This window comes from Idiotropiscis lumnitzeri, chromosome 7 (genome assembly GCF_059441095.1).
Source record: "Idiotropiscis lumnitzeri isolate Australia: NSW breed Sydney's pygmy pipehorse chromosome 7, RoL_Ilum_1.0, whole genome shotgun sequence".
Taxonomy (NCBI): Eukaryota; Metazoa; Chordata; class Actinopteri; order Syngnathiformes; family Syngnathidae; genus Idiotropiscis; species Idiotropiscis lumnitzeri.
The window spans coordinates 11,124,711-11,137,058 of NC_142397.1; the positions used below are offsets into that span (position 1 = coordinate 11,124,711).

General features: G+C 40.3%; 1 protein-coding gene across 1 annotated transcript; it reads left to right on the forward strand.

The window, feature by feature from the left end:
- Positions 1 to 1,369: 1,369 nt before the first annotated feature.
- sgcg (sarcoglycan, gamma) lies at positions 1,370 to 12,090 on the forward strand. Its single transcript, XM_088300239.1, has 8 exons — positions 1,370 to 1,579; positions 5,628 to 5,829; positions 6,995 to 7,099; positions 8,491 to 8,581; positions 8,950 to 9,069; positions 10,071 to 10,143; positions 10,257 to 10,380; positions 11,461 to 12,090. Exons 2-8 carry the CDS (start codon positions 5,635 to 5,637, stop codon positions 11,626 to 11,628), a joined length of 876 nt encoding a protein of 291 aa, XP_088156365.1. The 5' UTR covers positions 1,370 to 1,579; positions 5,628 to 5,634; the 3' UTR covers positions 11,629 to 12,090.
- The last annotated feature ends 258 nt before the right edge of the window (positions 12,091 to 12,348 follow it).

Genomic DNA, 12,348 nt, shown 5'->3' on the forward strand with positions numbered 1-12,348 from the left:
TTTCTAACTCGGTGCCTCTTTGGAGTTCCATCATTTTTGCGCTGCGTTTATCCTTTTAACGCCACGGGGAGCGATGTCTCTATAAGATATTGATCAGCAGTCTCACCAAATGAAGGCCTTATCTTGTGTCAGATGTTTGCTGGAGGCAAGAGAGACTCCCTTGGTAGATGGAGTCTGTCTGTGGATGTCACCTCCAGCTGTTGTTGCTCAACCAACATCACCTGACATGGAGAACGTATGGTAGCTTGGATGCCTATGTACATGACTTTCTCATTTTAACACTTAAACATTTAGGTCAACTCTTTTTATACTCTGTACATGCATAAAGACTTTGCAATCCGGACTACTCAAACTGGTGTCCATTTTATTGTGTGACTTATTCACTTTTTTGGCTGATTCACACGTCTATGTGACAGTTGAGAGGTGTGACTTCAAATTTTTGCTCATGCTGTATGGGGTTGCCATAGCAACAACTGGAATGCTGTTTTTGTACCAAATGGCAATGTAGAATAATGATGCTTTTTAAGGTCAAATAATTATTGCTTTAAAGAGCAGCATTAACATCAACTCAAACTTTCATATCAGTAATTTTGCTCGCATTTGTTTTGGTCTTGAACGGAATGATAAAGATAAAGAAAGCAAGTCTTGTTTTAAACTGAAATAATATTTCAAGTTTCACACTTGTTTGCAAGGTAGCTCTTAAGAACACTGAAAATGGCCAGTTTTGCTGATTTAAGTGTTTTTTTTGTTTAAAAAAAAAGGTTGAATCTTAAGAGTAAGGTCTGCTTTCATTACGTAGCCGCTTGAGGTGAAACCTCTCACTTTTGTTGCTAGAGCGTTTTAGACAATCATTTACAGTTATACACTACTTCACATTGTACTAAAGTGTCATTTCTTCAGCGCTGTCCTTGTATCTTTCACAAATACTACCAGCATGATATACACTCTTGAGAAATAACAAAAGTACTCTTTTTTTAATGTGTTATTAATAATTAACAATACTCATCAAAGAGAACATTGATCATTGCAATGATTTCTCACAATAATCAAATCAACAAGGATTTTAAGGTTACAAACATCAGTATGCAATACTTTTAAGTGTGTTATACATTTTCAAATGATCACTTGTACAATGTTCCTAGAAAATCACAATATCCCATCATCTGTGAGCTCTTTTTAGAACAGGCTTACCGCCTTGTTGCCCACGAGCATCAAGTTGGTGACCGCAGCTTTGAATGCAACAAGATGGCGTCAAAGCACTACTTTTCTATCCGACTGGTAATGTTGGGGACTGCTGATTTCAGGAACAAAATATGTGCGCTGACCACCTCCCTCCCTTCCTCATTCCCTCCCTCTCTCCCTCTCTGAAATATTCCAGTGCATAGCAGAGTGAGAGGCAGAGTAGGTCCTCGGGGCTGCGGGAGCGCCGTCTGGTGTCAGGCGCGGCGCATAAGTGGATTTATTGGCCGCAGCTGTTGAGCGGCTGTCAGACGTGTGCGAGGGGCTCCACCGCTGCTCATCGAGCTCCTCTCAGGCAGAAAAGAAAGCGAGCGAGCGAGCGAGCCTCGCCACAACCGCGGTGAGTACTCTTGTTGTTTGCCCTTCCTAAACTCGTGTGTCACTTAGTCTCTCATGTGACATTTGACCTCTTTTTTTTTTGGGACACCTCCACGCCTCACGCTGAACTCTGACAGCACGCAAGTTATCCGTGTTACCATACAAGGGCAGCAATACGAAAATAACCTGAACAATAACCCATTGTCAGTTTGGGTTGTATATTGAGTTGATTATTTCATGTGCCCATGAGCCAAACCACTCAAGTGTGTATGAACGTGTGCGTGTTCTTGTGTGCCTTTTCTAAAAAGTACTGACAATACAGTACAGAGACTTCTATTTATAGAAGGTAAGACAGCAGAGTGAAAGACGGGAAGTCCACTTCTTGCGGAGATGGTTTTGACCAAATCCTTTCAGGACTTTTTCATTCATGGTTCCTGAGTACTAATTTGTAATCTTCTGTCGTGTGGTTGTGTCCAGGTTTTGCTGTTTTTCAGAGGTCAGACTTCATGTTGACTAACATGAAGGAGTATTAGTTGAAAAGCTACAAGGGAAAAAGTCTGAACCTTGTGCCAATGCATTATTATGAGGACAATTCATAATGTTACAATGAGCGGTTTGCAAGAATAACTTACAACTGTGTAAATCGTGTAAATAAAATTGTGACGTTATGAGGAAAAAGTTGAAAACTGCAAGAATGAAGATATAACGTTATGTTAAGTTGTAAGGATCAATACGACACGTTATGTTGTAATGTTACAATTAGAACGTTGTAATTTTGCTAAAGTTATTAAAGTCGCATCGTTCAAAGAAAAAAAGTTGCATTGTAAGAATAAAGTCATAGACCTACAGGATGTGGAAAAAGTGGTGATGTTAGCCTGAGAACAGCATAAAATTACGCGGGAAAAGGTTACGTGAAGAAAACTGTTATGTTAGGAAAATAAAGTTGTTACTCGATGTTAAGAAGTAACATTGAAAAAGTTGTCATCTTATGAGAAGAAATAAAACTGAAATATCACATCAATTTATGTCTTAACGTTACGAGAATAAAATGTCATTTTTATGGAGGGGGAAAAAACACATGCAGTTTAACAAAAGTCAAGTTACATAACCATTTTCAAGGAAGATAAACAATCTTATGAGCATAAGATTGTTGCGTTACCACAGTACTATTCAACAAAAAAAAGTCTCCATAGTTCGTCGTTACATGTTGAAAATTGTTACAGCCACATAAAGTTACTTGAATTTTTTTGTGCTATTGAATAATGCCATGAAATTATATATTTTTTAAAAGTTGAGTTTATTAAAGTTGCATGGAAAAAGGCTGTTAAATGCAGAAATTCATATTTTGAAAATGATGTTCTTAAGGAATGATTCAATTGAAATGTACTGCACAAAAAATGTCAAAGATAACTTTACGTAAAAAAAATTTTTTTTTAAACTATTCTAAAAAATCAAATGAAAAACTATTGTCAAATAAATCAAATAAAAATGCAACCAAACTGCAGTAGTCGTTCCATTCAATGATTGTTTTGCGTACTGATCAAGGGATCCACCGTGCCAGACTTTGAGAATTCCTATTCTTGCCAAAGATGGACGACCAATCTGATCACTTTTCTGTGGCTGGCAAGCTTCAAAATAAAAGCATGGACTCGAGGAAAATTTTTTTCCTCGTGCTCCTAAAACTGAGCATTCCTGGCAGCCGACGCAGCTCGGGGAGTGTTTTTGTTTGGTTGCTAAGGAAATGTTCCTAGCGCTTGTGTCGAAGGAGCAGCACGACTCTTTGAAAGTGTTCATTGGGTGGCCTTCATTAAAGTCGTAATGAACGACTCCATTAGGACTGAGCAACGCGTTCGCGTGCGCCCGATTTACGCTCGACCAAAAGCTGTAAGCCGCGTCATTAACTTGGAGCACAATTACGTGTCTACTTTCTTTTCCACTTTGGATCTACTAATGAAGAAGACACAACGTAACTTTAAACGCCACATTAGGTATCGGCCATTTTGAATTATTTGTCAACTCTCAATCAGAACGAGAACTCATCTTATTGACAATCCTGTCATTATTCTCATAATGTTTAATTATTTATTTGTCTCATAAATAAAACTTAATCCTCCCAAAAATGTAACATTGTGCTGCCAAAATTGGCCTGTTCCTTTAATCTCATCTTTTTATATTACATCTGAATTTCTTTTTTCATGTAAGATTTATTCTCGTCTTTTTACGACGTCATTCGGAGAATATTACAATTTTCTTTTTTTCTTTTTCCCCTCATAAAATGATACATCTGTTATCATAATTGTGCAATTTTAGCTTGTGTTCAACTTTTGCCAACATTCTCATACTCTCATCTCCTTTCGCGTACACAATTGACGATAAAAATTTCACAGTATATATAAATCGCACATTTATTCTCATCATTTTCCAGCAAAGTATTTGGATGATCACAATTTAATACCGGCGGCACGGTGGCCGAATGGTTAGCACGATGGCCTCACAGTGAGAGACAGCATCGGGCGTGGAGTTTGCATGGTCTCCCCATGCTTGCGTGGGTTTCCCCCGGGTACTCCGGTTTCCTCCCACATTCCAAAAACATGCATGGCAGGCCGATTGAACACTGTAAATTGCCCCTAGGTATGAGTGTGAGTGCGGATGGTTGTTCGTCTCTGTGTGCCCTGCAATTGGCTGGCAACCAATTCAGGGTGTCCCCCGCCTACCCCCCGGAGATAGCTGGGATAGGCTCCAGCGACCCTAGTGAGAAGAAGCGGTACAGAAGATGGATTGATGGATGGACAATTTAATACCGGTATTATTAAAAAAAAGAACTCCCACGTAACTATGCATGTATTTTATATCAACCTTTAAAAAAACACTTAATTCAATACTTGACTTGTTGTGATTTATTTCTTATAATTTATTACAACTTGATCCCTGTAATACCATGTGCCCTATTTGATGTTTTTTTTTTTCTGTGTAATTGTTACTTTTATACGATTGTCTTTCCTCCAAGGAGTTCATTCAGTTTCACGGCTAATTTAGAAATCTTGTAATTCTTGTTTTCTTTTATAAGACGTGTACTGCTCTCTATTTTGCGGGCTTGTGCTTTCTAATGCAAATTAATGGTTAAAAAAAAACATGGGTGCAGTCCTCGGCTCCAATCAGTTTGAGTCGGAGGTAAATGTGTCCCCGAGGCCGCTCGTTGTCACAGTGTGCGATGCTGACAGTGTGCTGACTGGAGGCCAGGCAGGCTGCCTTGATGCATCTGGACGTCCATCTGCTTTCGCATCAGCTTTTTGTGTGCACTTTGCGTTCTACGGCACTCAGAAGCCCGCCTCTGCTCTCTAATAAAGAGCATTTTACTTCTCCGTCTTGTGAGAAACGGCTGGAAAAGCTGTCAAGCTTTCCATTGGCACAATGACTCAGATGTGCTCACTGGGTGTGTCAGAGCACTCTTATGCAGTTCAAAAGCTTCTTTCACTTCCTTTTTCCTTTCCAAAAATGCGTGTTTGCTGATGTTCATTAGGATTCACCCCTTTCAATTTGATATGCGAACCACCTCAAACACAAGCCAGAGTTTTGACTAAAATTATGGTTGTTTTTCTTTTTTACTGTTTCCTCATAAAAGTATACTTGATTCTGACAATAATATGTTTTTATTATTTTACATTTATTCTTTTTCATCATTTTATATCATGTATATGATTTTTGTTTATCCGTAATATGCCTGATTCTCTCGTAAATAATTCAGAATTTACTCTCAAAATGATAAAAATGTTACAATGCAGAATTATTTCGACGACCCAAATGCTAATCTTCCAATCTGACAAAGGTGTTAAATCCAGCTCCTGAACATAAACCCTGCCACAGTTTGTCTTTAGCCACAGTTGCTTCTACTCAGGTTTACCTGCCAGTTGAGGAGACGCACCTGCAGCTAAAGACAATTTGCGTCAGGGATTACTATCTGGACCAGGATTTGACACATGAGAATGGAGGATTGGCATTTGGGCTGTCCATATGCAGCACGATGATCTACTGTCAAGCGAGTATCCCGATGATGTCATTGTGGTCCGCAGATAGCAGATGGTGGGTGAGCAGTATGAGAGCAGCACCGAGGGCAGCAATGGGCCCGGGCCCGTGCCCGAGCACATCTACAAGGTTGGCATCTATGGCTGGCGGAAGCGCTGCCTCTACCTGTTTGTCCTGCTGCTCATCATCATCCTGGTGGTCAACCTGGCCCTCACCATTTGGATCTTCAGGGTCATGTGGTTCAACTCGGTACGTGCCACTCGCTTTTTAAAGCCCTGTGTGTTTTCTCACGGATGTCCTACATGAAAACAATACATTGCACCGACCGACCTCGAATTGTTTCTGAATTTTGATCATTTTCCAAAACATTTGTAAGATTAGCAGCATATTCTGTATTCCTGGCTGCTTGTTGCTAACCAGAATTCATGATCATTCCGATTCACCAATTCAACTGATATTCAGGAAGCCAGTCACACTCACTCTGCTGAGGGCTCCACTGCCACACAAAGCTCAGAAAGGTCACGAAGAGTTTGCAGTAACATTCACAGTTACACAAAAAAAGGGAATTGCTCCCAAATTACTTAGCAAGGTTTTTAAATGCAATGCTCTCCGGCTATTAGTAGCAGATTGGGACCCTTCTGCAAGAAAATTCAGTACTTGATGCCCTCCTAAAAAAGGTTTAGACGTGCCTGTCGATTCCACAACATTGCAGCAAAGGACTACTTTTCTATTCGACTGGGAATGGTCTGTCTGAATGAAGCTCGTATCCTCAATTAGACAAAGTGCCCTGGTGCCAAGAGCCCTAAAAATGGTGCCTTGAACGTGGTTCTGCTTGTTGGAGAAGTCAAAAGCAATTTGCGCATTTTGCAAAGCCAAATTCGACGACTAGTTAGTTGTATGTCTTTGGTTGATCATCTCAGAGCAAATGATATATTTATTCTCACACTCTTACTCATTTTCCGATTACGCATTTGGATTATCATAACAAAATTCTGGTACTATAACAACTCTTTCACTATGCTTGTATTATATAATCAACCTTGAAAAGCAACATTTAATTCAATCCTTGTGTAGTTGTGCAGTATTTCTGATAATATTCTGATTTATTTTGCTTCTCAAGACATAATATTATACACATCTCAGAGCAAAATTGCCTGCTCAAGTTACGGCCACAGGGGGCCCACAAATCAACACTGCTGGAGTGTGCTGCTGGTGGGCAGAACTAAACCTAAAAAGTTTGGAGAATTGTTTTGATGCGAAGAATATAAGAAAGTTGCCTGTAAGGCGGACTCAGTTTTCATCATTTTGTTCAAAACCGTTGCAAAAAACAGGAAAGGAATTTTATTTAAAAATGAAAGAAAGCTAAAAGTATTGCAATCAGCAGGAACTGTTTCCGTGTCTCATGTGAGCTTAGGAAGGAATGGGCCTCCTGCAAGTCCACTCGGATGGCGTGAAGTTGGACGAGGGCGAATCCGAATTCTTGTTGCCTCTCTACGCCGAGGAGATCCACTCCAGAGATGTATGTGAACTTTCTCTGCTTTTTTTCCCCCCCTCCCTGCTCATTAAGCCGTGCAGCAAAGTTGTCATTATTCCCTCTGTGTTTAACCAAATGCCCGATGGTTGGAATGTGTGCAACCATGCTCTCTGCAAAACGGTCTTTTCTGAGCGCTCCGAGGCTTGGATGTTTGGATGGCGACCAATCCTCCCGAAGTCTCCCGTCGCGCACGTGCTCCTGCAGTGAGCTCCCGATGAACCTCAAGGATGTTTGCGGTGGAAACGTGGTTCACGGCCCGCCTGCGAGCAGCACATGGGAACACTTTACTGCAGTTGTGTACATGTTATGGGTTTTCATGCTCATGGCAGTTTTTCTAACTTTAGATGTGTCGTTATCAAGACATTTGTTATTTTTGACGCTTGGGTTCAGCGAGTCCCCTCACTTGGCAGTCTCCATCTGCATTTGACATCCTTTTTTGGCATAGGACACAAGTCAAATGTCATTTGCATCCTTTCCGTATTTTCTGTGTGCCTAATTATACTTGCTATCCATTTGTCTGTTTTCTGTAGCGCTTATCGTTTGACTTTGGCTAGCAGATGGACAGATGGTATCGTCCAATCAAATGGCACATACAGAAAAAAACAGCTCTTCCCATTGCCAGCTATGGATAATTTAAGGTCTTCAAAGGACCTAATATGCATGTTTTTGAAATGTGGGTGGAATCTGCAGTAGCCGCAGAAATCCCACGCAAGCATGGGGAAAACATACAAACTGTAACGCTCGACTGTTAAGGCTGGCATACTAACCACACACTCTCACTGCACTTACCCAAATTCATATCTCGCTCTCCATTTCGTCCACTGAACAAAGCCACCCCCCCTAAAAAAAAAAAAAAAAAAAATGCTATATTTTTTCTGAGTGAGTTCGGTGTCCTAATGGAGCAACAATATAGAACATGGAACTTATACTTTGCTCTGCTGCATTTGGCTTGTATTAAGGAGAATAGTTACTGTCATTGCCATGACAACCCCTACTTTAACCAACCAGGACCCCTCTTGTGTTGTTTCGTGCTAACAAATAGAAACACTCAACTTAAACAATGATTGAATTCAAATGCATTGCACGTAAACGTTACATGAGAAACGTACCGACATGATAGTTTGAGATTACGTTCAAATGTATTGTATTTAAAAGTTAAATACAACTGAACTGCACTTAAAAACTGTGTCAGAACCACTGTAATATTATGGCAAGTTTGCACATTTAACTCTGTGATTCTTTCATAGACAATAAGAGAGCCGTCGTACCGCGAGTGGTACTTGAGTCACACTTTGATCATCTTTTCTTTATGTGATTTGTGTTACATGTTTACAGAATATCTATTAAGTTCGCATGCAAACTTCCTCTCGTTCCAGGACTCGCCCCTACTTGTACATTCAGATACGGAAAAGGTTCACCTCAACGCCCGTGATGGAAATGGCGACGTCACAGGGAGGATGTCTGTGGGTAAGAAGCTGAGAGAGAAGAACACACCCATAATGAACTCATCTCAACTCTACTCAACTTTTTTACGAAAGATAAATTTCTCACCCATTCATGCGCAACAGCAAAAGCAAAGTCATTCATTCTTCTTTAAAGCATTTTGTCACTGATCATATAACAAATAACATTTAAAACTTGCGCTCGTTAGACAAAAAGCTGGATGTGTGACCTAAACCGAGCTCTCTACAACTGCTGAATTTATATTTTGTATTTCAATGTGCAGATAATTACATGGCCTGATGGTCATGGTCCAATGAGCGTGTAGTTTCTATATCTGTATACAGTATATGCACCAAAGGAATCATTTTGAATTGTCGTAAATGTCATTGCAGGTCCTAAACAGACTGAAGGACACACTCCGAACATGCTCATCAGCTCGTCCAATGACAACATGCTGTTCTCTGCAGATGGCAAACGGGCTGTGATTGGACCAGACAAACTGCGCATCACAGGTACAAATTTAAATTAGAGCATATTGTGTGTGTGAGTGTGTGTGTGTGGGGGGGGCTGTGTAAATACATCAATACAGGTATGTATGTATGTATATTGGTGTACTGGTATATTAGGCCTGCTCAATTATGAAAAAAATATATAAATCACGATTTTTCATACGACCATTTATTTTTTGGCACAAAAGAAGTAAATGTTTATTAAGAGAGTTTTCTTTGAAACACTAGAATTATGTAAGCTCCTCTTATTGTCATGTTCATCCACTGTGCCTATTGATGGTGCTCAGGTTCACTGACCTCACACACTGTGTTGGCTGATTAATTTTGAGGAGGAGTGTCAGCTGCGAGCTACATTATGCCCGGGGTCACTTTACTGCACACAACACAGTAGTCCAAATAAAGCTCGTGCACCCCGAGGAAACATGTTTGGCTCCGCATTGTGATTCTTTCATTGACTCTGCTGTCGGCCTTCATTTGTCTCCTGCTCGCATGTGCTCGTCCGCTTGAGTCGAACTGAGTGGAGGTCATCTCCACTCCAATTCCCACATCGCTTCAAGCCTGACTAGGCAACTCACTTTGAATAATACACTGTTGCAAAATATTGGGACACCTGGCCGCTGCATCTCCAGGAAGTCATTTTGAATGTGGTATTTTATTTATTTATTTATTTACTTAAACCTTCAGGGCCACCAAAGTTCTTGCTCATGTTTGGCAAGGCAGGAGATTCGTCAAAACAAGTCAGAGTTGTTGTGGTTTGTGGCACTATGCATCGCTGGGTCGGTTCACAAAGACACGCATACAGCAGTTTGGACCTTAGTCCCAGTTCTTGGTTTAGCTTGGCTTACACACACTGTATATCGATCGACATGGTGATCGGAAATCTGGGCTGATCGCCGCATTTTCATCTGATCTGTATCAGTGACAAAAAGATCGGATTTTTTAATTGTCTAAATTTTTCAAGTCAAGAACAAAATATTTTAGTACATTATATATATTTTTTCCAGGTCCTGAGGGAGCACTGTTCCAACATTCAGTGGAGGTTCCCCTTCTCAAGTCTGAACTCTTTAAAGACTTGAGGTGAGCACTCGAGCCACATCGTTGACAACTTTTCAGTCGGCCAGCCAATCCCACCATGACGGATTTGAAGCTGCTCTTCCAAAATAATGGAATGTTTTCCTTGTCCTCTTCAGGTTAGAGTCTCCCACTCGCTCACTCACTATGGAAGCTCCAAAGGGAGTTCATTTAAAAGCCTTGGCTGGAAACATTGAAGCGGCTTCCAACATGGACGTTATCCTGCAGTCCAGTGTTGGACTGGTAAGGACAACACTTGTCTCCCTAGAATGTCAACATGTTTACTTAAAGGGTGGAAATAGAGGTGAGGTATATTTTTATACCAGGAAAACTGCTGCGGTCTCTTGTTGCTAGGCAGAATTCATAAGGCTCAGTTTCACAACTGTCCCAGTAAAACAAATGTCATGTCTCAGTCATGCCCAATAGGCTGAAATTAGGGGACATAATGTGCCTTTGAAAGGCACAACAGACAGGAAAAGAGAATCTGGCAAAGGCAACTGAAAAGTTCATTTATTATCCTTTCACAATAGAAATCTACATTCAATATAATCTAAAATTCACGGGAAGTCAGGATATGAAACAGCGCCATAACTTAACAATAAGTGTCCGATACGCCACTATGGAAACGTGTGAATGTCAAATTGAATGCGGTTTCATTGAAGTGGCAAAGTTGTGACAAGATGGCGTCAAAATAATACTTGGGCTTGGATTGAGCACAAAAAGTAAAAATAGGTGAGTTTTTGAGCAAATAAAAGAGGATGTATTCCCCCCAGAAATCACGTGATTTGGTGGATATGTGAATTCTGAATATGCACTACACCACAAAGGTCAAAAGAACATTTTTTTTGGTCACAGACCACTTTGTCGTTACGGCTTCCCTCATTGGATCGTTATGGCGAGGAAACCAAATAAATGTCCAATTTCTCATTGTATTATTACATATATATATATATATATATATATATATATATATATATATATATAACAAATCGATGGTTCAGTAGTTTTGAAATCAGAAGTCAAAGATAGTAGTTTGTTGAATTATTTTTCAAGTTACTATGAAAAGCCGAACAAAAAAATCTCAACGTCATTATTTATTACACATGACAATTTTTTTGTAGCGATTTTTTGCAAGGATCATGTAAGTTGACACACATGATTTTCTTTCATGGGCCACATAAAATGATTTGGTGGACCGCAACTGGCCCTTGGTCCTGGATTTTAACACCTGGGCTAAACCACCTCTCTTAGGGCCTAAATCAGGAGATACACTCTTACTGGAATCATACATGTTCCTTATGGCTGTCCTCCTCTTCTGTGCAGTTGGTACTGGATGCCGAGACAGTGCGCATGGCCAATCTGCCTCAAAGCCAAGGAGGAGTTTCCGGAAATGCTGAGGGGCTCTTTGAAGTGTGCGTATGTCCCAGTGGAAAGCTCTTTCTATCCAAGGCTGGGGTCACCTCCACCTGCACTGACAACCAAGAGTGCTGAGATATTTGTGATTTCTTTTTTCTTTCCTGCAGTCTACGAGCAGTTTGGTTTTGTTTAATTTTTTTATCACTTGAAGCTTGTGTGGATCACAGTGCTAAAACCCTCACCAGCAGGGGGAGTTGTGCTTGCTCGAGGACGTGCTATATTACACACACACACACACGCACACCCACACACACACCCATGCACTCGCATACACACACGCTCACACTAGTATCATGGCTGGGCAATGAGGAGCTGCTTTACAGCTTACATCCTATGCAATATAATCTTTTGGTGCAATAAAAAGTGACACATTTAAAAGGGCTTGGAGTGATGTGAGAAAAAAACAATACAGGATATATATATATGATTTGTGTTTTGGTTTGTTATTTAGCATGTTAAAATGCAGGAACATAATTACATTGCATAGTCCGATAAGGTTCAATACAAGAATTGTATTAAAAGGTCTGGCTTTTGAAATCATTTAGTACACGTCTTTGATTTACATTTCACAGTTACATTGATTTGGCATTCTTATTGTAGTTCTTTGCATCTTGGAGCAGTGTAGAACTAATATTGACCTTAATTAGCAACACGTGAGGATCAAAAGCTCTCTGCAGCACAGTTGTGTGCCACTGCAAACTATAATTTATAAATTTATACACTGGGTGTAATTTATCTTTATGAAGACAAAATTTTTGATACAGCACGCATTTCGGATCTGATTAGATATGCAGG

What these genes read in the sequence shown, in the direction of transcription:
- sgcg (XM_088300239.1), top strand. Translation starts at nt 5,635, where the DNA reads ATGGTGGGTGAGCAGTATGAGAGCAGCACCGAGGGCAGCAATGGGCCC. An exon ending in GGGTCATGTGGTTCAACTCG is followed by an intron (nt 5,830 to 6,994) that starts GTACGTGCCACT and finishes ATGTGAGCTTAG; the next exon opens with GAAGGAATGGGCCTCCTGCA. An exon ending in CACAGGGAGGATGTCTGTGG is followed by an intron (nt 8,582 to 8,949) that starts GTAAGAAGCTGA and finishes ATGTCATTGCAG; the next exon opens with GTCCTAAACAGACTGAAGGA.